Source organism: Chenopodium quinoa, unplaced genomic scaffold (genome assembly GCF_001683475.1).
Source record: "Chenopodium quinoa cultivar QQ74 unplaced genomic scaffold, ASM168347v1, whole genome shotgun sequence".
Lineage (NCBI taxonomy): Eukaryota > Viridiplantae > Streptophyta > Magnoliopsida > Caryophyllales > Amaranthaceae > Chenopodium > Chenopodium quinoa.
Genome location: NW_018744991.1, coordinates 2,060,625 through 2,084,917, shown reverse-complemented (window position 1 = coordinate 2,084,917; position 24,293 = coordinate 2,060,625). Strand labels below are relative to the sequence as shown.

At 36.1% G+C, this 24,293-nt stretch overlaps 3 protein-coding genes across 8 annotated transcripts; 1 reads left to right on the top strand and 2 right to left on the bottom strand.

Annotated features, from left to right (window-relative positions):
• The first annotated feature begins 808 nt into the window (after window positions 1-808).
• Window positions 809-2,043, top strand: LOC110706923. The gene is made up of 2 exons (XM_021884920.1): window positions 809-1,815; window positions 2,004-2,043. Exon 1 carries the CDS (start codon window positions 823-825, stop codon window positions 1,540-1,542), a length of 720 nt encoding a protein of 239 aa, XP_021740612.1. The 5' UTR covers window positions 809-822; the 3' UTR covers window positions 1,543-1,815; window positions 2,004-2,043.
• Window positions 2,044-10,699: 8,656 nt separating this feature from the next.
• On the bottom strand, window positions 10,700-15,886 carry LOC110706922. The gene is made up of 3 exons (XM_021884919.1): window positions 15,345-15,886; window positions 15,034-15,191; window positions 10,700-11,382 (listed from the first exon to the last, which is right to left on the bottom strand). The coding sequence occupies exons 1-3, from the start codon at window positions 15,423-15,425 to the stop codon at window positions 11,286-11,288; spliced, it is 336 nt and encodes a 111-aa protein (XP_021740611.1). The 5' UTR covers window positions 15,426-15,886; the 3' UTR covers window positions 10,700-11,285.
• Window positions 15,887-17,348: 1,462 nt separating this feature from the next.
• LOC110706921 (protein SMG7L-like) lies at window positions 17,349-23,318 on the bottom strand. 6 transcript variants are annotated; one of them, XM_021884916.1, is made up of 7 exons: window positions 23,017-23,318; window positions 22,129-22,287; window positions 21,884-22,043; window positions 21,188-21,793; window positions 20,772-20,894; window positions 20,457-20,668; window positions 17,349-19,345 (listed from the first exon to the last, which is right to left on the bottom strand). In XM_021884916.1, the coding sequence occupies exons 3-7, from the start codon at window positions 21,935-21,937 to the stop codon at window positions 17,584-17,586; spliced, it is 2,757 nt and encodes a 918-aa protein (XP_021740608.1). In that variant the 5' UTR covers window positions 21,938-22,043; window positions 22,129-22,287; window positions 23,017-23,318; the 3' UTR covers window positions 17,349-17,583. The 6 variants fall into 6 exon arrangements, with proteins under 6 accessions (XP_021740608.1, XP_021740605.1, XP_021740607.1 ...); XM_021884913.1 differs by having other exon boundaries at window positions 21,884-22,287; XM_021884915.1 differs by lacking the exon at window positions 22,129-22,287.
• Between the last annotated feature and the right edge of the window lie 975 nt (window positions 23,319-24,293).

The window sequence follows — 24,293 nt, the reverse complement described above, 5'->3', positions numbered from 1 at the left end:
ATGTGTGAGTAGATTTTCTATTCCAACATCTAGGGTAGCCCAATTATGATTGATGCATGAATTAAAACTTTAAATTCTCTAATGACTTTTACAATTGCTATGCTAATTTGATTGTGATTATGCCAATACTAGGTTAGACGTAATCTTAGTATTGTGATTATTCCATTGTTTCTATCACAACGAGAGTTGGATTTAAACGGATTTGAGTAGATCAATTTAGGGTTTGATTTTCAACATGAGAATAGTTGGGTTGATGATTGGGAAGTGAGAGTAATGTGTTTAATGTCTCTAATATGCATGATACCATGAGAATAGGCTTGATTGTATGTCAGAGAAGCCATTGATACTCGAGAGAGGTCCTTGATATTGATTAGGGTTTACTTTTCCCCATTCAATTGAAATTGTATGTTAGGGGTAGAAATATAATTGCATCATTCGTAATTGTGGTGATACTTGATCTTGGATGTTTTAATTATTTGATTTCTTCATATTCTTTAGTTTATTTTCGAATTTTCCATACATTAGTTCTTTAGTTAATCGATCATTGTTGAATTCTGCTTAGTAATTACTTGAGTCTAAATAGTTATTGGTGAACCATAGTCTCTTGGGATTCGACCCTTACTTGCCAGTCTACATAGTAGTGGTTAGTTAGGTTATTTTTGCTAGGTGTGCGACCGCCTACCAAATTTTGGCGCCGTTGCCGGGGACTAACGGTTTTCATCTAATTATTTGTGATTCGTTTTTGCTAAGCTTTTGGTTTGTTGCTTTGGCTATTATTAACATCTTTTTCTCTTATGAGTTGATGATATACATGCCTTGGAGATGGATAATTTATTGTCACGTCTTGCATCTGGCCATTGTTCTTGTTATTATCTTTATCATGAAAACCCTGATTGCCCTTATAGTGAGTATTTTGTTCGAGCTCCGGATGATTTTAGAATCTTTCCATTCATATATGATTATTCTAAAAAACGGTTTGTTCTAAATGAAATTTATTGGAGGATTCATGATGAATATTATCATAATTTGTATAATACGTCGGAGGAAGAATCATTTGTTGAAAAACCGATGGTTAAAGAGTCATTGGTTATAGAACCAGTGGTTGAGGTATCATTGGTTCCAATAGAAGAAGAATCATTATTTGTAGAACCATTGGTTGAAAAGTCATTGGTTGTAGAACCAATGGTTGAAAATTCTTTTTCTTTTGCTAATGAACTTATTCGTGAGCGTAAAATAATAGAGTCGTTATTGGGTGATGATAAAGAACAAGACTACCTCCATGTTCGTTCTATTAATTCTAAATTTTTAGCGGAGGAAGCAGAAGGTTGTGGTGTATCTTCATCTTTTTCTTTTGATTTTTCTTTTTACCTTGAGTTATCTTTGTGTGCTCCTAATCTTTTCTATGTAAGGATTACTGTGCTTGCAATTGAGCCCTATATAGTGCTTAATGAAATGTTTGCAGGAGCGTATGATAAGTTACTCAAGGCGTTAAATTCTTCTGATGGAAGGAGAATGGTCAAGCTTAAGACCTTGATAAACTAGCGCTTTGCGGGAGGCAACCCGTATTTCATTATTTTTATTTTAGTCTTTTCTAATTTTTGTGTGTTTTCATTTTTCTTTGATTCTTAGAGAGGTAAGGAGAGTACATCTTATGCTTGTGGGAGTTCTCTTGGTGCAGATTTTGATCTAAAAGGCTGATTTAAAAGGAGAAGAATTCGCTGGACTGCGTTCGAGTTCGATCAGGAAGAGCTCGCCCGATCGGGCGCGCGTATGGATCAGCAAAACTGCTCAATTTCGACAGGCCATAACTTTCTGGTTAATTATCGGATTTTTGCATGTGACCTATCGTTGGAAAGATCTTTAAGTCTACTTTCCAATGCAATTAGAATCACTACATTATATTTTATACATCAAAAGTTATGATCAAAACAGTGCACATGACTCAATTTTATTCTTTTTCCCACTAACACTTTGTTTCGTTTTTGCTCAATTTTGTTCCAAAGAGATGCATTGCAATCCTCGAGGCTTTGGTGACATTATTTTGGGTGATGATGAAGATGAGGTTTGACTACAAGTTTCCCTTTAAGACAATGAGGACATTGTCTGATTTAGCTTGGGAGGAAGTTCTTGTGTACACAAGGTACATCTTTCACTCTCTCTTTCTACTTTAGTGTGTTTTCACTAGCAGTAAGGTTTAATGCTTTCTTCTGGAAAAAGAAATGAAAAATAAAAGAATCATGATAATGAACGGCCAACGGCCATTGAACTACTTCCCTGTGCCCCTATCCTTTATGCCAAAAGGTTTTGATTTATTTTCGATTGAAAGACTTGCATAGTGGACTAAAAGATCATGATTTGACCTTGAATTTGTTGATCCCTAGTAGGAGTCAAGGTTATTTAACTATGTATGATTCAGGAGCTTGACTGTGTTAACCGTGAGGCTTGAGCCTTATATATTCATTCTTGTGTGTGTTTAGTTCCTGGTGTAGCATTGATCTTAGTTTTGACTTTAGACTCTTAGTAGTGTGTCGTAATGCATTTCACGTGCACATTGAAATGACGAAGGCCATGTTAATTAGGTAGCCTCCAGACAAAATTAGAACATCAGTTCCCTTCTTGCTTACCCATGTTGTAGCTTGACTATATTTTTCATAAACTCCACAAAAATTACCCCTTGGCCCCAATTTGATTACTTTTCCCAAGTCTAGCTTGGGGGAGCTATTTTATGCGGTATTTTTGCGTGATTCTGTTTCAAGTTGCAATTGATGCGAAAATATTGAAAAGAAAAGGAAGAAGAAGAGAAAAAGTGAGAAAAGGAGGTTTGATTGAACTACTTGAAAAAAAAAGTAACATTTCTTGAAAAAGAAAGAGAGAAATAAAGAAAAGAAAGAAAAATATTTGGAAAAAGTTTCAAATGAAAAATTTGTTGGATTGAAATAAAAAAAAATAAAAAGATAAAAAATAAAAAAAAATAAAGAAATGAAGCAAACAAGTAAAAGAAGGTTGAAGAGTTGAGAATGTAGGTGGATGAGATGATGGTTGTGTTTTCATTGTAATTGGGTTTGTGTTTCATTGATCGAAGTTGATGAATCGAGGTGTGACTCATCGCATTTGATAGTTCCCCCCGGTTAGACTATTATAGCTCTCATTCCCCAAATTATTGTCCTACCCATTCTTATTCCCGACCTACGTTACAAGCTTCACAAAGTCCTTCCGATCTTCGTGCATAGCATTGCGTTCATGTGAATTGAGTCTTTTGTCAAAATGCTGGAGTATATGTTGCATTTCAAGTCGACATTGACTAGGTTAAGCGTTATTATAACCCTCTAAACACGCGAGTGTTGTGAGATGGGGGGATTGCATTGTTGGTGGGGATGGTGAGAGATCGAGCTCATTTTTAGCTCGCCACATAAAAAGTGTGTTGAGTGACCACCGATGTGAGATACTCTAGTCTTCGATTCTTGAATTATAAATGGTTGGTCTCATTTGACGATTAATTAGGTGGATCGACGGTTTGAGTAATTTGATTGGTTGATTAAGATGCATGCTCGTTTGATTTCGATTTTGAATCCTTGTTTGATTTTGCATTATGGGGTGAAGCATGTTGTTTGGTTGTTGATTGTTGTTGATTATTGTTAATTGTCTTGCTTGAGGACAAGCAAGAGTTTAGCTTGGGGGAATTTGATAAGTCCTATTTTGCACATGTTTTAGGTGGGTATCTAAGCTCATTTGATTACAAAATTAGAGATCTTTGGTGCATATTTGCATTATTTGCTTAAGTTGTGCTCTACTACTCTTCGTTTGTGTGTTTTGATGAATTTCAGGTGATTTATATGCAAATGGAGTATGGTTGGCTAATATTGAGTATAATAATCATGGAGTATGAAACATATTGCTTAAGAATATCAAATCATGTGTTCGAGACGAACTTGAGTGAAAATGAAGCAAAACGTTGATGAAATACTTGACAAATATGACACCTGTTCACTATTATGCTCATAACTTTTGATATACAAATGATAATGGAGTGATTCAAATTGCATTGGAAATTAGACTTGAAGACCTTTCCAACGATATATTACACGCCTCAAACGGAGCCTCGGATATGAAGTTATGACTGATTTAAGATGAGTTAAATACAAACTATTTGCTGCAGCCTCTACGTGCCCGATCGGGCATGGTCCGCCCGGTTGGACCGGGCACATAGGAGTTAGATGATTTTTGGTATTTTCGAAGGTAGCAAGCAATTTATGAAGACCGCCCCACGCGCCCGATCGGGCAAGGTCCGCCCGGTTGGACCGGGCACGTGGTGGAAGAAGTGCTACGAAGGAAAGTAACTCCGTACTCTCACCGCCCGATCGGGAGGTGCTTGCCCGGTTGGACCGGGCACAGTTATACGACACTCCGTATTATTTTCTTATTTTTAGGTCATTAAGGGTATAAATACCCCTTGTAATCTTCATTAGAAAGAAGTTTTAAGTTTTCCATTATTCCTCTTTCTCTCTCTAGAGTTCTAGTTTATTACTTTGAAGCAATTTTAATTCTTTCCATTAGATTTGAGCATTTTTTTTCAACAATTTAATTCCTTTCAATTGAAGAATCCTTGGTATTCACTTCTACTTCATTCTCTTTCAATTATAATTGCTTTTCAATTATGTTTTCCATATTCATGATTGTTATTGTTTCTTTCAATATGTGTGAGTAGATTTTCTATTCCAACATCTAGGGTAGCCCAATTATGATTGATGCATGAATTAAAACTTTAAATTCTCTAATGACTTTTACAATTGCTATGCTAATTTGATTGTGATTATGCCAATACTAGGTTAGACGTAATCTTAGTATTGTGATTATTCCATTGTTTCTATCACAACGAGAGTTGGATTTAAACGGATTTGAGTAGATCAATTTAGGGTTTGATTTTCAACATGAGAATAGTTGGGTTGATGATTGGGAAGTGAGAGTAATGTGTTTAATGTCTCTAATATGCATGATACCATGAGAATAGGCTTGATTGTATGTCAGAGAAGCCATTGATACTCGAGAGAGGTCCTTGATATTGATTAGGGTTTACTTTTCCCCATTCAATTGGAATTGTATGTTAGGGGTAGAAATATAATTGCATCATTCGTAATTGTGGTGATACTTGATCTTGGATGTTTTAATTATTTGATTTCTTCATATTCTTTAGTTTATTTTCGAATTTTCCATACATTAGTTCTTTAGTTAATCGATCATTGTTGAATTCTGCTTAGTAATTACTTGAGTCTAAATAGTTATTGGTGAACCATAGTCTCTTGGGATTCGACCCTTACTTGTCAGTCTACATAGTAGTGGTTAGTTAGGTTATTTTTGCTAGGTGTGCGACCGCCTACCACCATCATAGTGGACATGAGCAAGGTTTTAGAGACTTTGGAGTCCTTAGCCTTGTGAGAATCAGGATGCCCATCTTGGGCGTATAGTCATCCATGAAGCAACAGAATGTTTTAAGAAACTCAAGGTTTTCCCTTGACTCATGTCCGAGTAAGACGCATCTGAAATCTTAAAAGACCGATTATTTCTCAATCTGTTGAGGAAAGTATGAATTTTCCTCGGTCCCTTGTCCTTAGCATGCCTAAAATCCTAGTTGATTAGAGAGCTGGTATAATACCACATATTTTAATTTATTTAATTACTTGTAAAATATATTTTTGGGCAAATTATTAATTATCAGATTTAAATAAGGTAGACAAGTTTTAATATTTGGGTCAATAATTAGTTTACTCCAATATAACCAATTTCATAATAAGCCCATTCATAATTGGGCTAAATACTTCCTTCATCATATCACTATTTCATGAAGCCCAAATATTACCTTCATCTACTCTACATTATAAATACTCTTCAATCCTCAAAATTTTTCCACCCAAAAAGTCAAATGGTCCAAGTAAGTTATTTATTTTCCCTTTTTCCTTTTCCTTTTCCTTTCTTTTTCCTTTTCTCCTTTCTTTTCCTTGTTCTTCTTACGTGAGAAACAACTCACTAAGTGTTTTCGCTAATTCTGTCTCAATTTCTCTTCTTAGGGTTTTTTATCACCGACTCAAACAGGGGGAATGAAGTAAGAGAAGAGGAGGGAATTTTGAAGGAGGGAGAATGTTCTTTGAGTGTACAGTAACAGTTAGGTGACAGAATAAATGCCAACCCAAACGTCTGTCATAAATGCATGCTGACGTAGGTTACTGTATAGTGACTATTCGTACAACAGGGTCACAGTGTAGAAATTCATATTTGTCAGGTCACAACGTAGAAAAGTCAAAAACGAGGTCACCATGTAGAAAAACCCTTTTCTTTTTCTCCTTTCTTTTCCTTGTTCTTCTTACGTGAGCAACAACTCACTAAGTGTTGTTGTGTGCATGGTCGCTGCTCCATGTTGCCGCCCCCTTCACGCCGCCGGCCGACCCCCAACACCAGCCGACCACCTTGCCGGCCACCGACAGCAGCCCCTTCCGTGAGGCTCCCTTTCTCCCCCTTGTTTTGTACCTTTAAATTGTATAGTTATATATTGGTTTGGGTTTTTGATTTTTAATGGTTTTAAATATGTTTATTTAGTATCAAATCAGTTTTTAATGAATTAAAAGCTTAATTTCAGATTACTATTTGCTAGTTTATTTTTCAGATTTTATAAATTATAAGTTAGGGTTTTAATTTATGAAATAATTGATTTTTTAGGGTTCTTACATAAATTGAATTGGGGGTATTTCTCACGATTCTTTTGATTAATCAAGCATAAAGATGTATTCTTGATGGTGTTTTAATGGGTTTTGATTGAATTATCATGCTGAAAATTTGCCCAACATACTACTTTGGATGTTTTACAAAAAAGGGTGTAATTACCCATTAAAGAGTATATTATAAGCTATTTAAAGTGAGTTTAAGTTGCTGGAAATTGTGTATACAAGGGTAATTGATATAGTGTTATTGTCCCTCTATATAGGAGACTTTGATTTGGATTAGTTGAGCAAAGTTGCGGATTTTGGTAGCGTTTCCGAGTACGTAGGTACGTACGCGTACTCGGAAATTTATTAAGCGTGTAGAAACATGCTAGGATTTATTTAATTGATTCCAAGTTAATCATGTTAGGAATTGGTTGGAATTGTTGAACTGAAATGAGATTAGTGATTTGAATTGGATTGATTGAATTGGAATGGTTTTGGTGAAATGTTTGTGAAGCATGATTGGTTGAAATAAATTATTTATTGGAATTGGTGATATTGGAATATTGTTATTGAACCATACTTTTATTATTGACATGTTTGAAGGTTTGTTTAATTAAACTAAATGTTTAATTTGGTTTGAAATATTAAAATAGAATTTTATTATGGCTCATATAATTTTTATTGATGCTTTAAGCATGGGAATTGAGCTATTAAGTGTCTTGGTACACATGAATAAAATATATTGCGATGACTAAGAGCACTTAAGGTGTTCTTAATACTTAGGAATAGGATTTACGGTGCTTTATGCGCTTAAGGTGTTATTTTAATGCCAAGGTAGTTTATAAGGGTTTAACATTAAATTTATGTGGTCACTAATTATTCAAGAATTAAATTGATATGTTTGATTGCTTGAATGATTATTATGATTGATTGTGTTATGGTTTGAGAGTCATCACCAAGTCTAAAAATATGTAAACAACGTAAAGTGAAAGAGATTACGCATCAAAACTCTTGGAATGTATATACCTTGAGTATGAACATATGAGGGGAGTTATAGGGTTTTATATTTAACCATAGTTTCTACTGGGAGTACAGGACGCTGTATTTTGCTTTTATGCGCAGGACGTCCGTCACTTTCATGCGACATTTGCCTACCCGGTTAGCTCCCGGTGTAGTTTACCTCAATTTATTTGAGGCAGGGATTTGGTGGGAAATCCGTTCGATGCGTAATCAAATTAAATAAGCAATTTAGCTAGTTATTTATTTATTGGTTGTGTTGTATGTTGTATGCTTGTAAACAGGTGCAACAAGGTAAATTGTGTGTTGATAGGATGAAAGCATGTTAGTGCGTTTCCCTAAACGCTTACGTACTGAGCATTGATGATTGTTGTGTTTTGTATGTGTTTGGACTTGTCTTTATCTTGGCCCTACGATGACCCATTTCTTATGGTGAGTAGTAGGGACAGTTAAAGAGAAGTTTTTTAGGTGATGCGGTATATTCATGTTGGGGTTTGAGTGAAGAGCGAATCTTATGTTCTAATTTAATCTTGAATATGTGTTTATTATTGATTATTGGTTTATTATTGTTGTTTAATGAGACTAACACATTAGCTCTAAACATTTATTTGTTTTGAAAGGGCCTAAAATGGTTCCAAGTTGTAGTTTTGACATTACTTTTGTTTGGTAGACTGGTGGACTTTGTTTTGAAAGGTTTTAAAAATGTCTTCCGCTGTGTATCTTTGATAAATGCCTTAGCCGTTATCACGGTGGCGGTAATGCCTTGGTTATTTCCTATTTTGTATTTTAAAAGGGTAAAATAGGTATTTTAAAAGGGGGAAATTTCCAAGGTGTTACAGCCGGTAGCCTCATCGTCTCCTTTTTCCAAAGAAGGAGTTTCGGTTACTGATGGGATAAGGTTCTCTACCACCATTTCACTAGCAGCGTCTAAGTTGGGTAACTCCGTAACATCACTCTGAATGTCACTACTAGACAACTTGTTGGATTCTAGGTTGACATCTGACTTGCTAATCTTCCCTTGTTTGTTGAAGATGGCATGTGGCAAGTGCCTCTCTTGCCCTTCTTGCCCTTGAGCTTGCTAGCTTTACTTCTAAGACCTTCCACCTTCTCCATTTAGTGGAGGATGTCCTGGTTGTTAAGCTCAACCTTGACTGCTTTGCCAAGGTCTTCAAAAGCCTCTTCAAGCTGGTAGAGAGGGCTTTAGTGTTGTTATCATCAAGCATAATGACTAGCGAGCAGAGCTCCTTAGTTTGCTCAAAATCCCGAACTTTTAAGGCATAAGTTGCGAGGTTTAACTCAAGGGATATGGCAAGATTCCTTAGGAAAACACAATCATCTTCCATCTCTTGGGAGTACAAAACACAAGAGTTTCAGTCCTCTATCATACTTAGCCCCAACAAGAACGATTTCACCTTGCTTGAAGTGAACATTGCCCTCCTCTTTCAAAGTCTTTGCTTAATTGAGGATATTCCAGGGGCAATTATTCTTAGCAAAGTTGGCAATGCTTTCATCATAATCATCATTCAAATGAATATGCATAAGGGCACTAAGTAATCTCCGGCAGTCCATAACGAAACTTCTAAAAAAACCGAAAGAAATAAGGGAATTGGCTAACAACTTCACAAAGAACACACACAAGCAGAACCAAGGAAAACAAACCCTCGGAGAGAATAGCACGACAACGAGAATAAAAGAAGGAGGTGGTGAGCCGGGCTTTTACAACCAAGACCTAGCCACAAACCGATGCCAGCTGTCAACAAAGGCTAAGGGGAGGCAGTTGTAGCCAAGCGGAGACCGCAGCACTACCACCAAGGCTGGATTATAGGCTAAAACAGGGGACAGAGAAGGGCGACAACCACCCCAAATTGCGACACAAAAAGGTCGGCAAGGGCAGACCGCGGCAGGAGGAGGCGGAGACAAGCTAGATTCGCCGTAGGCACAGGCAAAAGTTGCTCTATTAAGCAGCGATCGGGGGCCTCCCTGCGTTCTGGTAATGCTGGGCAAGGAAAAGGCTCGCCAGGAATCGAGAGGGGAAGCCGCCTACACCGATCGCCGGCAGCCCGCCTGAGAAAGTTAAAAGGAAACTGGTTTTATAAAACAAGGGGGCTTGAAAATGGTTTTTGTTCTCGCGTGGGGCGCGTTCTCTTGAAGAAAGTTATACAACCGTTGTTAATTTATCATTTTTCACTATTTATATACTAGCTTTGACTATAACTTTTTAACAATGAATGAATAGCAATTACTGTGATGTATAATGTTTTTAGATATTAGTGTGAAGTTTCATAATACGGAGTACAAATTTACTTTTAATAACTGTTAGGAAAAAATAACGTGAATACTCCCAACTATTGCATGTCTAACTTTGACTATAGCTTTTGTTTAATTATTTATAATAATGGTCAAAATCATGCATTGACATGTGTGACAAATTTGACTGGATCATTTATTCAGAACGGAGGTTTATTAATAATACATAGTCAAAGTATATGATAGTGGAAAAGTCAAAGTGATACACTTATATTTGATGAGTGAACTTATTTATGTTACACTTTTTTAATTACTAGGGGTTTTAACGCGTGATGGGCACAATATGGCTATGGCTATGGCTAGTCATTTGGAAAGAATTTTTACAATTGAACCGAATGTCCTATGCCTATTTGCATGACATTTTGTTACAAAGTATTACTATTTACATATAGACAATAATTATTTTAGATGTTGTTCAATTGTACAATATTTGAAAATTTAGTAAGTTAATATAGATTTGGTGAAGAGGCGACAAAAAATAAAATAAAAATGATTGATGCTATAAGGAGTAAAAGATATAAGGAGTAGCTTTGAGTATAATTGAAATGAACAAACTTTTTATATAAGAATAATTAATCATTTTAACCTTAATTGAGATTACAATTTTATTTTTTTTTCAAACAAGGTTACAATTTTTTTAAATGTAAGGAATTATTTCTATCTGATTAAAAAAAAAAGGATAAAAATAGGAAACTCCTTACTCTTCTTTATTATTTGGCATTTTGATTTCTTACAAAAAAAAATTACGGAGTACATGACCTAAAATGAATGGCAAAGCAAATCATGGTGCCCCTTATGATTAGGAAGCCATGCGTCCTTCTTATCAACGAATAGGTATATGTGAATATGTTTCAAAAAAAAAAAAAAAAAAAAAAAAACAAAACGAATAGGTATATAATCCTAGAAAGAGGAACAAAAATTATAGTGTTGTCCATTTGTCCTATAAAAACTTTATAGCAGAAGCGTAGATGGAGGATGAAGTTTATGCTGCAATGCCAATAGTGCTCGTGTTCCTATTACATGAAGTCCAGAAGGGATCAATTGAAGAAGCGACAATATGACGAGTGAGCACCTTCAACTTTCTGTCATGTATTGAGAAGCCGTAGGGCCAACTTCCTTTTCACTTCTTCTGTAAGATGTATGAAGTACTGTATGTTGTCATCGAAATTACAATGGGAAAAAAAAATCTGATCGTTTGAAAAGATCTGTTCTTCTCAATTGTTTGCTCTTAACTGTCACATAACATGGTTGAAATTGCTCTCTTTCTTACTCGGTTTTTGGGCTTGTTTTGATATCCTTAGGCACCAAGCCCATTTCTTGCATTTGATGTTCAACTGAAACTAGACCCGTTTGTTCGAGAAAACTGCAGAGATAACAGAACAAGTTATACATTATGACAGGTACTACAATAAAATCAGAAGAACAAAAGCTGACTCTACCAGATAAAACCAGGGTTAGTGATGCACAAATCAGACGGACTATTTTTGTTTTGAGAGGAGAGAGGGGGGGGGGGGGGGGGGAGTGTGGGGCAACAAGATCATCGGGAAGTTGATGCATTCATATTATCCTTCAAATGGGAGCATACAATGAGGTATATTTTATGTACAAGAATTCAGAAGAACTCGGAAAGATTCTCAGCTTCATTTCAAAATATACATAAACTTTGTACTTACGTAACATCAATAGATCAATAGCACTATACATACTGGCATTTACAGAACACACGTGTCAAAATCTGGCAATACAAAAACCTTCTTCAGAATGAGGCTGCTGAAAAATCAGCAGTCAATCTTCTTCTCCCACCCACCCATACCTCGCAAGTGCCAAAGGTCCACAAGAAACAGGAAAAGAGAGAAAAGGGGGAGAGGGAGGGGGAGGGGGTTCAAGATATGAAGAGGTGGGAGCTTGGGAGGCAGGAAAGAAATATAGACTTCCCCTTGAAAATACTAAGGTATCAACTACAGATGCAGTGAGTTAGAACACTTGGTTTAATGATATGCTGATCACGTTCTAGTTTTTATGACAATAAGCAAGAAACAAAGCACTGACAATGATTTATATATAGGTGGTCTCCTAAAATCAATTGAATGATCCTTTATGTAGTAAGAAGTGACTGCTGAGTAGCATCAAACATACAGATCCTAATTCTTAACTTCCCACCCAGCTTTCTCAACCTTTTTGTTTTAAAAATAAAAAAAAACATAAATATTACAGTTGTTTCACCAGATGCCCCTGAGTAATTCGCTTATTCACAATATACCCATGAAACTTTCCAAATACACCATATACCCCCGAGTTTAACAAAAATGCCCCATATACCCAAATGATTAACGGACATCAATTCCGTTAGTCATTAAAGGTTAATTGTGCCACGTGACATCTCTTGATTAGTTATTTTTTAAAATCTATTTAATTAATTATTAAAAAATAAAAAAATCAAATATTTTTTTTTAAAAAAAAACCAGCCCAAACCCCAGCCACCGCCACAACCGCCTCCACCGCCACCTCCCTTGAACCCCACGCTGGCGCAAATCCCCCCTAACCCCTGCGCCGGCACCAGCCCGACCCTGACCCTAAAATTGGCCTTCCCCTTCCCCCAAACCACCATCCCCGCAGCACAAACCCCTCCCTCCCCTGGTGCCCCAAACCCCCCTCCCCCGTACCGGCAAACGCAATTTGCCCCTCCCCCTACCACATCCGCCCCTTTCCCCCCGAACCCCCACCCTGAAACCCTAAAACCCCAAAATCAAAATCTAGGGTTTCGATTTGGGGTTTTAGGGTTTCGATTTTTCGGGTTAGTGACACCGTGGGGCGGTCGCCGGCGTGGGGGAGGCCTGGCGCCGGCGGGAGGGAGTGTGGCCGGCGCCGGAATAGGCTGGGCGAGGCTGGTGGTTGAGGGGCGGGTGGCGGTGGCTAGGGTTTGGACTGGTTTTTTTAAAAAAAAATTTATTTTTTTAACAATTAATTAAAAAGATTTTTTTTTAAAAAAACAACCAATCAGCAGATGCCACGTGGCACAATTAACCCTTAATGACTAACAGAGTTGACGTCCGTTAGTCATTTGGGTATATGGGGCATTTTTGTTAAACTCGGGGGTATTTGGTGTATTTGGAAAGTTTCATGAGTATCCTGTGAATAAGCGAATTAGTCAGGGGTATTTGGTGAAATAACCGTAATGCTACTATACCAATTAAGAAGACATAAGTCCTAAACAAATATTGAAATTGGAAAGCATGCTTCTTTGAATAAGACCTTTGATAAAAAATTTAAGCTATAGTAAATCAAAGAACATTACACAATAGTGCCATGAGATATGGATCCATGAGCACAACTAACTTGACCCACTATTAAGCCCATGGACTAAGTACCCAGTATGGACAAAGAGGGAGCAAAAACATAGGAGGCCACCTTCCAATCTCTTTCAATCGAATGAATTTAACCTCTAAATTTTGCAGTGACAGTGACACAATAAGCAACTCTAAACAAAGCATAAAATTGCATTGCACAAGCTGAAGCTTTGAATAAGTTGTATGACATGTATCATAACAGAGAATAGTCACACATATACCATGCACCAAATATGAAACCTAAAGAGATAAAAGCAGGTAATGCATCCTGTACTGCACAAACAATAAGCAAAAGAAATAAGCTAAACCAGTAAATTCAGGTTTCAAAGCCTTGATAGATCACTACCTACAACTTCAATTATACTAAATCATTTGCCAAGGAAAGCTTATTTTGGGTAATGGACAATAGTGAATTATTCAAATTGCAATTAACACTAACGTTACTATCTTCCTTATTGTTCTAATTATATAAGAAGCATAGACCTAGAATCATGGGACCATCTAGCCTTAGATAATATTTGGTGTCATAATGACGATTGGCTAGTTGAAACATACAAAAGATGAGTTTGTCTTCGCAAAGTTTCTCTCTTCTTAGGCTTATGAAGGGAAAAAACCTTTAGCATTTGCCCAAAATGGTATATAGCCTCCAATATTTTAGGTCCATAGATAAAAAATAATGAACTCCCACAGGGACAAACAACATTGAACTCTTCTGCTCATTTGGCCTGGGTGGGTGATGGGGGGAGGAGTGGACAGGGGATTAAACCGATTTAAATGGAATGAATATGGTCTAGACTTCAGCAAGACTAAGAGCTACATGAAGTGAGTCATGAAAGCAACTATAAATTAGCCAACTTGATTTGTAATTAGCAAAGTAGCCACCATAGATAAATTTATATAAAGGTATATACGTCTAGCCGCTCTAGGGGCTGCAATCAAGCATTCAAATCTTGCCCGGCGTTTTTCAAGTACACTAGAGAGCTTCATAAGCTAGAAATTTGACCAAGCTAAGACAGGTCTAGGTTCAAATCAAGCTTAACTTCAGAAAGGTACAGCATAACATATAAGAGATTCACACCTTGGTGATCAAAATTTTATTATATGTATTAAGAGAAACAATAGCATTATAATCAAAATTTATATAGATAAGTAATCCTCATTTTCAGTTTTTCACCCCTTCACTTCTACATCACAAAACTAATTTTCTCCTCTAAAGAGGAAATACAAATGATTAAACTATCAAATTGATCATAAAGTTTCAGTTGTCGAGTTCCAAGCCATATCGAGTTTCTAATGCTTACTAAGTTGAACTTGGACCCAAAACAACCCTATGCCAAAGAATGACTATACTGATAATGGCAGTATAAGATAGTTTCAATTGCAAATTCCTGCACTAAAGTAAGTCTCTAAAACAGTAAAATAGGAGGTTATAGATTATTGTCTAAGACTAAATCAACACAAAAAAATCATAATGTAAAACACTAAACATTGCCTAATGATTAATGATTATCCCATTAAATGCAAAAAAAATTTAATAACCAAAAACGTGAAACAGAACCACAATAAACAATGCAATTAAAGGCAATAACAATCAAATTAAAACAAAAGAAATTACAAGATAAAAAACAATGCAATCACAACATTACACCTAAAAGAAAAGTATATACCTTGTCAGCAATAAAAATAAGGTGAGAGTGATAAGAACAAGGAACCCAACATGAAGAATCAAAGCAGTATCACTAGAAGTAAAACCCAGAACAAGCATCAAAATTAGACTAGCACCCAGCATCACAAACACCATTTTCAATGTAGTCCATGTTGGAGCCTGCAAACAATAGAATCACATCAGTCAATCATCTGTTATAGTCTCGAATTAATAGTCACGTTGATTGCGTAATTTAAACTAGTAAGGTGACAACTAAATCCGGGACTATACCCGTAACAACGAATTACAAAAACAATAATATAGTGTACTAACATTGACTCCAGGAGCTAAAGCACCCACTAAAACTGCCTGTACTGATGATAGATCTTCGAATTCAGATGGCTTCTTTTCCATCTATTCTGGAATGAATTTTTTTTTTTTTTTTTTGATGGGGTTATACAGGGGGTGAGGAGAGAGAATGGAAATTAGGGTTCCGGTGGCGAAAACGGCAAGATTTGGCGCCGGAAATCGTACCGCCGGGAGATTGACGATCTATTTCTCTCAGGTTGGAATGGTCGGGTGGAATCTGGTCAATCTTCCGTCTGGTTTTTTATTTTTTTTTATTTTCCTTCTTATTATTGGGTATGGATACTCCGTATAAAATGGTTTGGAGTTAGGACGGTTAACGCACACAATGAGCGTCATAGTCTAGGCCCATAGCTAGCCATGTCATGAGGGTCTTTCGATTTAGCCTTATATTATAACTACAGTTGTTGTTAGGATTAATAAGGGAAATTATATAAACAAAGATTTTTAGGAGTATAAATATAAGCAAATTATTCTTAAGAGTTCAAAAAAAGAGACAATTAGCATTAATAAGGGTAAATAAGTAAATAAATATTTTAAAGGGTATAACTATCTAAACATTATTTATAAAAGTTAACCCAAACTTTTAAGGTAGGGATACGGAGTAAGATTTAGGCCATGTTCAGTTCACCTAATCTGACTTAAATTTGGTATTGTTGATGTTAAATACTCCGTATGTTGTATGTAGTTAAGCCAATAATTCACTAATTCGTACTTCGTATTAATGTGTTAAAAAATCTCTTCACCCATTGTTTTATCTTTTAAAATGTACCCTGTATGAGATAACTTATGAATAATGATTGGACAATTACACCTCTAAATTATTTACTCATTTGCCCTCATTGATGTTTATCGGCTTTTTTTAACTCTTAAGAATAGTGTACGGACATTTAAATCCCTACAAATATCTGCTATATTCTCCCTCATTAGTGCTACCAACAACTGAAAAACTGATATGACTAGTTATTATGCTTGCGCTAGCCACCCTAGTATTTTAAAAAGTCTAAATATACTGCCTAATTAAATTTCTTAAAGTTACTTATTGAGAGGAATCTAACACGACCTTACAAGACTATAATTTTTTTCTTATTCATAAATTACAAAAGAGTAAAGTTTGTGAATAGTGTTAAAAGTCAAAACATGTCAATTAATTTGAAACAAAGGAATTATGGTCTAATATAATCTGAATAAATGATCATTTATAAAAACAAGCAGATATATGCTTAAATAAGTTGAGTTGAACGTAGAGTTAGTGTTAGAATTCAATCTCCTTTGAATGTTTCTTTCCTTGGGTTCTCCTTAAGTTTCCTACTAACTCCCCTTCTATTCCATTATTATGTTTATCTTAATGTTAATGTGTTCATGTGACTATGTGAGTATAAAGTCTATGAACACTATTAGAATAAGTTCAATTAGATGAGATATCTTGAAAGTCTTGCATTCATCACATACACATTGAGTAAAGTTCTCTTTGGTACATGAGAGGTTTTCCATGTAAATTTTTTCGCGCGTTCTTTATTGTTCTTTGTTATTTGCACAATCTGTGATTTCCCAGTCCTAATAAGGGGACAACATCCACATCTGCCTCACTCCACCTATTGTAAACTGGTTTTGGAGATGAAATTTCCTTTGAGCTTGTAATTGTCCCAAACTCTTATTTGTATGGTGTTTATTGGAGATAATCAGTGTAATTTCCTTCAAATGGAATTTTAACTCATTATGATTTCTGGAAATTTATTCTTATTGAAAATAGAGAAGCTAAGTAATGAGGGGTTGAAAGGCTATATGCTCAAATGAAACTTTAATTTGAACACTGTTGTTCTTTAGAATATTGATAGACAGTAAATCTATTCAAATTTCACTTTTGTCAAATAGCAACTTCAGATTGCACATTTGCCAATGGTAACTTCACCATTTATGCATACTAACAACCTCTTTTTTGCCCATCAGTCTCAAAACTTGGTCACGATCTTGAATTAGCTCCCTTTATTCTTCCATTAAGCTCGCAAATGCATCGAAATCCTGACAAGAGTTTGTTAATTATGTACATCATATGCATTCACAATCTTAGCACTCAGTGTGGACCTCTTAAAAACTGTTTAAGGGTCTATGGAAAAGTTCACAGATCACTAGATCAGTTCCTACAGTAATTATTATTTCTTCAAATCGAACTCTATATAATCACACTTTGGAATGTTTGAATACATCATTTATGCATATAAGGAGAACCTGTGAATGGTGAATTCTGCTGTAGCTGCCACTCTCTTTCCTTAAGGTACTGCAGAAGTGGCTGTGGCTCTGGTCTTGTGTTTGTAATTTCAGGGGAAACATAGGGCTTCGCTCTTTGATGATGATCCTGTAACCCATGAAGAAGTGAAGAGCTCGGAAGAAATAATGGTGGACCGCCATCCACATACATGGTTCCTGCAGAACCCCACGAATTATTACACCTCCAATTGTCAAAGAGGCCAAAACTTGAAGGCTCAGAGCCACGATTGCTATTGAAATCTCTAGATGCAGTGCATTGATCTTGCATGGCGTGATTGGGGACCCATGGCAGATTGTGATTTCCAAGCTTAGGGAACTGGGGCCTGCTCCATGGCGAGGAGCTATCACTAAAGCTAGGGAGACCAGGGCTTGCTTGTGGACCATTCGGGGGATATGAAGAAAAATTCACTGGTTGATGAGTTGCTGCATTTATGAACCACACGGCGTTACTAGGTAATAACGGGGCAGGAGGTGTGGGAGTAGAGCAAGGCGGAGGAGATGCTACTGGAGATGCAGGGCCAGAGCTATCGCTGGTGGACAGAGAAAGACTTCTCATCAACCCGTCTGAAGCCACTGCCTCCTCAATGGGTTCTAAAACACTTCTATCAGCATCCCTACCCTTTGTTCTTTCATTGGAAATTTTTTCCCCATTAAGAACCCATGAGCTAAGTGATGGAGGCCCAGCAGCTATGGGAGTAATGGGACCCTCAGAAATTGTGCTATTTGTAGAACTATGATGTTCATTTTGAGCGGCTTGATTACTGGAGCTGGGAAAGAAATTAGAAGAGCTGGAAGTTGAGTTGAATAAATCTCGGTTTTGGGCTACAAGAAGTGAAGAAGCACGGCGCAAGCATTCATCAGAAGCTTCTGTTTTTGGTTCTTTTTGTATTGGTTCTGAATTACGTCGAGTGATTGGCTTAAACACAATGTCTTCTTCTTCATCTACCACAGCTGATTTTCCACTATCTACTGCCTCCAATGCACTGAAAATTCTACTGACGTCATCATAAAATAGCCATTTTCGAGTACAACCAGCTGGTTCCTTTGCAATCTTTATTGCTGCTTTAACAATACGATGAGCACGATATTCGTTCCTCATTTTATAATTAATTTCTTCTTCCCAATGACTTGAAAAATCCAATGAGTTGTGAGTATGCAATAAAGGTACAAATCCCCTCAATTCATAATCTTCCCACAGAGCTATATGATCAGGAAAAGTATTTTGAGCCCTGTTTTGTTGGAGTTGGTTCAGTAGGTCTACAAAAGAGCTAAAGAAGTAGCGCCTCGCACTATCACACTTCTCATCATTAACATCTACTTTATCAGCAGCCCCCACCAACCATTCCACAAACACAAGCACAGCAGGTAGAAGAGGGAAGTAAATCACGGGGCTTCCCTTCAAACATCGATCAACAAAGCGGCCCATGAATGTGAATGCGATAGTCAAAGCCAACTTTACTAGCATGGATTGCTGCATCTCATTTTTTGGTTTGAGAAACTTCTTCTCTGGAGGTTCAGCTAGGTTGTGGATGATAAAAATCAGGACAGTGATAATGTGCAGGGCTCGGTAAGGGCCTGCCTTAGATAAGTTCATATTCCGGTAAGATTCTAATGCAGAGCTCAGTTCGGAAACATCCAGTGCCAATAATGCTTCCAATTCTCTTAGAGTGGAACTAAAAGTGGAAGGGAAGCTTTCCAAACTGCAAACACTCATATATTGTTAGTACTACGAGTATTAGATATACTCAACCAAAGGACATGAAACTATGAGTAAGTAGAAAATGCTTAAAGACCTTCACTCTCATATTTAAACATACTAATTGTGTTCAAATTCTAAACCAAAAGAAGTGCACTAAAGAAGAAAATGCTCAAAGGCTGTTACTCTCATATTCAAACATACTATTGTGTACACATATCAAAGCACATGACCTAGAACTATGTCAAATCTCGTAGATATATGAAAGTGTTAGTTATATAGCATATGAGAAGGAGATAGTGCTCGATAATATTCAGATGAAGGAAGCCAGGATCTTAAGGAGCTCATTTAAAAGTAATCACTGACATGAATATAGATTAGCTCAATGCCAGGTTGCCAAAGGCAGGGTTTTTAGGCAGTAATTTGGGTAAATCTCATGTCATACAGCTCATACTCATTTACCACTTCAATTCTTTCAGAAATGCAAACAGAGACATTCTCCTTAAAATATTTTAAGCTGAAAAATCAAGTAAAGATTTTGTCTGCCCTCAATCGATCTGCACCCAAATGACAAGATCCAGATCTCAAGGTCCAAGGCTGGTGATCATACAATTATAAACAAATTATTCAAAGAAACTCCAAGAAAGCAACCATTGCTGCTAATATTTCTGCATCACTTTGCCATAAGACGGTTTCTAAACTACACTATAATAGCAGTACTCAGCAATCAGGATGAAAAAAGGTTATTTCAGAATTTAGTTACGGAAGAACTTCGGATATGGATAAGGGGAAACTGTTGCTCTCTAACTAGTTTGAATGAATTTAGGATACAAATCCACTCTAGGAATGGTCACTCTTTTGTTGTTTTACTAGACGATTTAAAAGCATTTGATTTGAAGCAAGTCAATAACACTATGAATACCTCTGAAGCAAATATCATGTTCGGACTCTAGACAGTCCAGAATTTAGCTCAAAACATATCAACTATGTTATAGTAGTATAGCACAATTAGCAAAACTAAGCAAGTGCAATATTATTCAAACCATTTAATTTTATCATGTGAGTTTAGACATCAACCAATGAAAGCATAGTCGACTTGTGAGAAGGATGTGTACCTGGACTCTAAGAAGAAGAAACTATTTGTTCTGATAATAAGATTCCAGGCATCAGTTGGCATAGATTTATTGTGCTCAGTGACTTTCGGTGTAGTATAATATAAAGACGCACCATTTGCAGGTGCCAATTTATTAGGGCTGGAAATCCACTCGGATGGTTTGGAGAAGTCGTACAGCTCATTTGCCTTGGATTCCATGTCAATTGACCTATTCTGCAAGATCAGAAAGGGAAACATCTTAATTTCAATTAATACTGGTAAAGAGGGGATTTACTTGACTGAAGCAGCGGTATAATCTTACAAGCACAAAACTTACCCTTTCAAAGAGTAGCATAAGGTTTTGCAAGGCGTCTTGGAAAGGTTCTTTCACAGCCAGACTTCTTATACAGTGGTATAAAGCAAGGAATTCATCCCCAATATATGTCGCCAGCACTGCCAACTAGAAACCATTATAAGGACATATATCATATCCTGACAACCTTGCTTATTATATGTTTATGCATTTGAGCTATGTTACTCGCACTCCTCATCGCACCTCAAGTACCTGTGTCATATTTTTGACACTCTGGCATTGATATGATTATATGAACACTTGACAATTCATTATGAACCAAAAACATGGAAATTTTCATAAAATAGTCGAGTCTAATACTTTGACACATACCCATGTCTGACATGAGTATTGAGTCCAAGTAACATAGCATTTGAGAGTACAAGTAGAATAACAAGTACCTGATTTTGGGGGTTTCCCCCATCAGGGTAAATCTTAGCTGCTTCCAAGTAGTAACTAGCAGCAACAGACCAGTTTCTTTGCTGAATAGTGGGCTTTTCATACAGTTCCTGGTATCTTGCAAGATCCCCAAGACAGATACAAAGACGATGAGAAACAAACTGGCATTTATGCAATTCTCTCTGTTCTACGCAACCAGCACTTCTGTCATTCTTATAAAACCAAGGCTCATCAAAAAGGCCATAGAATCTTTTAATTTTTCTGATTAAATCTTGATAAAACTTAGTCGCCTTTGATAAAAATGATTTGAATCCTTCCATGTGAGCATCAATAATGTCCTTATTTGCAACCTTCTTTTGGCTGGTTGCAGCCATCTTATCCTCACTCTTAGCCGAACTTTGGGATATTATCTTGCGAAATTCATCAATATGCTTGTAGTGAAGCCTCCATAAAAGATATTCGATATTTTGAAGGTCTGGTAGTTCACTATTATTCAAGAAGAGTTTCTCATATATACAACAAGCCTTACGGTACAGATCTTTTGCATCATTATGAAGCACTCCTTTGGAGTGGAAACATGCCCAAAGCCGTTTTTCAGTGTCAGAAACCTGATAAAACAACACCAAGGAAGGAACTGATGAATTTAAGTCAAACAAAGGAACAAGCAAAGATTAAACTTAATTTAGAGAACTTGTTACCTCTACCAAACAACTTCTTATCTCTCTCCGATTTTTGAGAGAATCAGTAGGCATGATTGATGGGCTACCTTGTCAACAATCTAATTACTCAGAATGCCAAATAATGTTTCCATATATACCAAATCAATTTCCACCAGCCACTATCACAAAAACAGACTTCCTAAAAACAGCACATAACACCAACATCACTGAGATGATACAAAAAATGAACACAATGAGCTTAAAACAAGTACAACGCGACACACAATCTTATAATCCGTAATCAAGAAGCTAAAATCCCGGAGGAAAATTTTTTAAAGCCTCCATCTCTGAACAAAATTATGCACATGATCTAATAGAAATCATGACACGAACGAGTGTCATTTCAGCTAGATGTTGAACAAGATTGGCGCAGCACGTGAACCCTGGCCATTAACAAATGACGTTAAGCTTTTTTTTAATGACAATCAAACCAGTAAAATACAAGCACCAAAAAGGATGTGATATTTCATTAGCTAAACTACAATAGTGCCATAGAGGACAGACTATTAAAAGACTAAAAGGGTTTACTTTAACAAGAAGTACCATGATTTATCATCAAAATTCAAAGTAATACTGAAAATAATAATCCATCAATTTAGATTTTCCCATAAATTACAAGACACAACCTAATAGTTAGCCAAATTCTTCAAAATATAAACTTAGAGAAAATGTTAAAAAAAACCCACCTCCATGAAAGAAACTATAGATCAATTTACCAAAAAGAAACTATAGATCAATTTTAAGAAAGATAAAATTGATCTATTGCATAAGAAACTAAAGCTAAAATATACTCCCTCTGTCCCTAAATAAATAAACGTCTCATTAAACTTCGGGTGCGTACACTGAGTAGGACAGTGTAGACTTCAAAAAAGTTACAAAACCCTCCTCCATTGAAATAGAAAAATCAAACTTACAAGCATCAAAGAAGTTTATGAAATTAAAGATAACCCACCAAAACATATCAGTCAGATGATCCAGAAAACCCCCATAATATATACTTCCTTCACATACAATTCAAATGAAAATTAAAAGCACTTGTACTTTTTGATAGGGATATGAGCAGAAAGAAAAACAAAAAAATTCAGTGAAAATAACATACTTAAAAATCATACCTTTGAAGAAATTTTTGCCAGAAGAAGAAAGGAAAACAATTAAATGCCCACCAAATATAGTTGAAGTTTTGCAGGTGAAATATATCAGAAATTAATGGCAGAGAATTAAAAAGCGCGGGGAATAGTAGAAGATGATTTTTGGGGAAGGAGTAGTAAATGATTTTATTTTTGGTTGTGAAACAGACAAACTCAAAGGTGGGCTGATCATGAAATTTTGAAGATTAGACAAAGAATTATCCTTCAACTCATTGCTTTATTTCATGTCTTTTTCCATACTTCTAATAAGACATCTTTGTAATAAATGTGTCATCCCCACATAACAAAAATATATCATTGTGACATTGTGTAGTAACACCTAAATCATTGTTTTTTTTTTTTGTTCGAGAGGAACTCTTAAGCCCTGTTCTTTTGAGTTTTTTAGCAGAGTAGGTGTTATCAGAGTAAAACAGATTTTAGCAGAATAGAGCAGATCACATCAACTCAAAAGAACATGGCCTTAGTTAATCTCGGCCTTTCAGGAATGTGGAGAGGAAAAATGTTAAATTTATACAATGATGTATATTTTGTGAATAGATTAAAAAGTTTGATTTCTAAGAGTGTTTTATTATTAATTTATTACTCATATGTTCTTGTGTAATTAATGTGTAAAATAAAGATTATTATGACTATTCCGTAAGTCATATTTAAGAATAGAAATTTGTGGGAGATCCCTTGTAATCTACGCAAGCACAAAGCATGATTGCATTTTTTTTTATTAAATCATATCTTGATGATTAATTATTGTTCGACAATAACAGTAATTTTGGTCAACCTACGAGTTCTCCCTTGTGTTTGGTTAGATTCCATAATCCACTCAAAGAAATCTTGCTAATTTAAGGGAAGTAATAGTTATGGTGGTGTCCTATATATGGGATATGCGATATGGGAAATGATGTTGTTGATCATGTACAAAGGAACGAACCATTGACTTTGTTCTTTTCACATTATTTATGTTTAATTTGAGAGGACATCACTCTTTTCAACTTAAACACACCGTTGAATAGTAAATTTTACAAAATAAAGAGCTAATACGAGTTTAAATAAGACTTTCAGATAAGTTTAGCTTAAGTAATTTAACATAAGTTTAAAATTGCATCGTGCTTTCAGTATGGTCGGGATTACTTATTTAGGAGTATCCGGTCAATCAGGGGTTACTCAATCGGTCGAGGGTTACTCGATCAGAGATCACTCGATCGGTCGGAGGTTACTTGATCAGGGGTTACTTTGTCGATCAGGGC

Coding starts and splice junctions, on each gene's coding strand:
- LOC110706923 (XM_021884920.1), top strand. CDS start 823: ATGGATAATTTATTGTCACGTCTTGCATCTGGCCATTGTTCTTGTTAT.
- LOC110706922 (XM_021884919.1), bottom strand. CDS start 15,425: ATGGAAAAGAAGCCATCTGAATTCGAAGATCTATCATCAGTACAGGCA. Junction 15,192..15,344: donor CTTTAGCTCCTGGAGTCAAT/GTTAGTACACTA, acceptor TATTGTTTGCAG/GCTCCAACATGGACTACATT. Junction 11,383..15,033: donor TTATTTTTATTGCTGACAAG/GTATATACTTTT, acceptor TTATCTCTGCAG/TTTTCTCGAACAAACGGGTC.
- LOC110706921 (XM_021884913.1), bottom strand. CDS start 21,937: ATGCCTACTGATTCTCTCAAAAATCGGAGAGAGATAAGAAGTTGTTTG. Junction 20,669..20,771: donor TTATGCTACTCTTTGAAAGG/GTAAGTTTTGTG, acceptor CTGATCTTGCAG/AATAGGTCAATTGACATGGA. Junction 19,346..20,456: donor TTCTTCTTCTTAGAGTCCAG/GTACACATCCTT, acceptor GAGTGTTTGCAG/TTTGGAAAGCTTCCCTTCCA.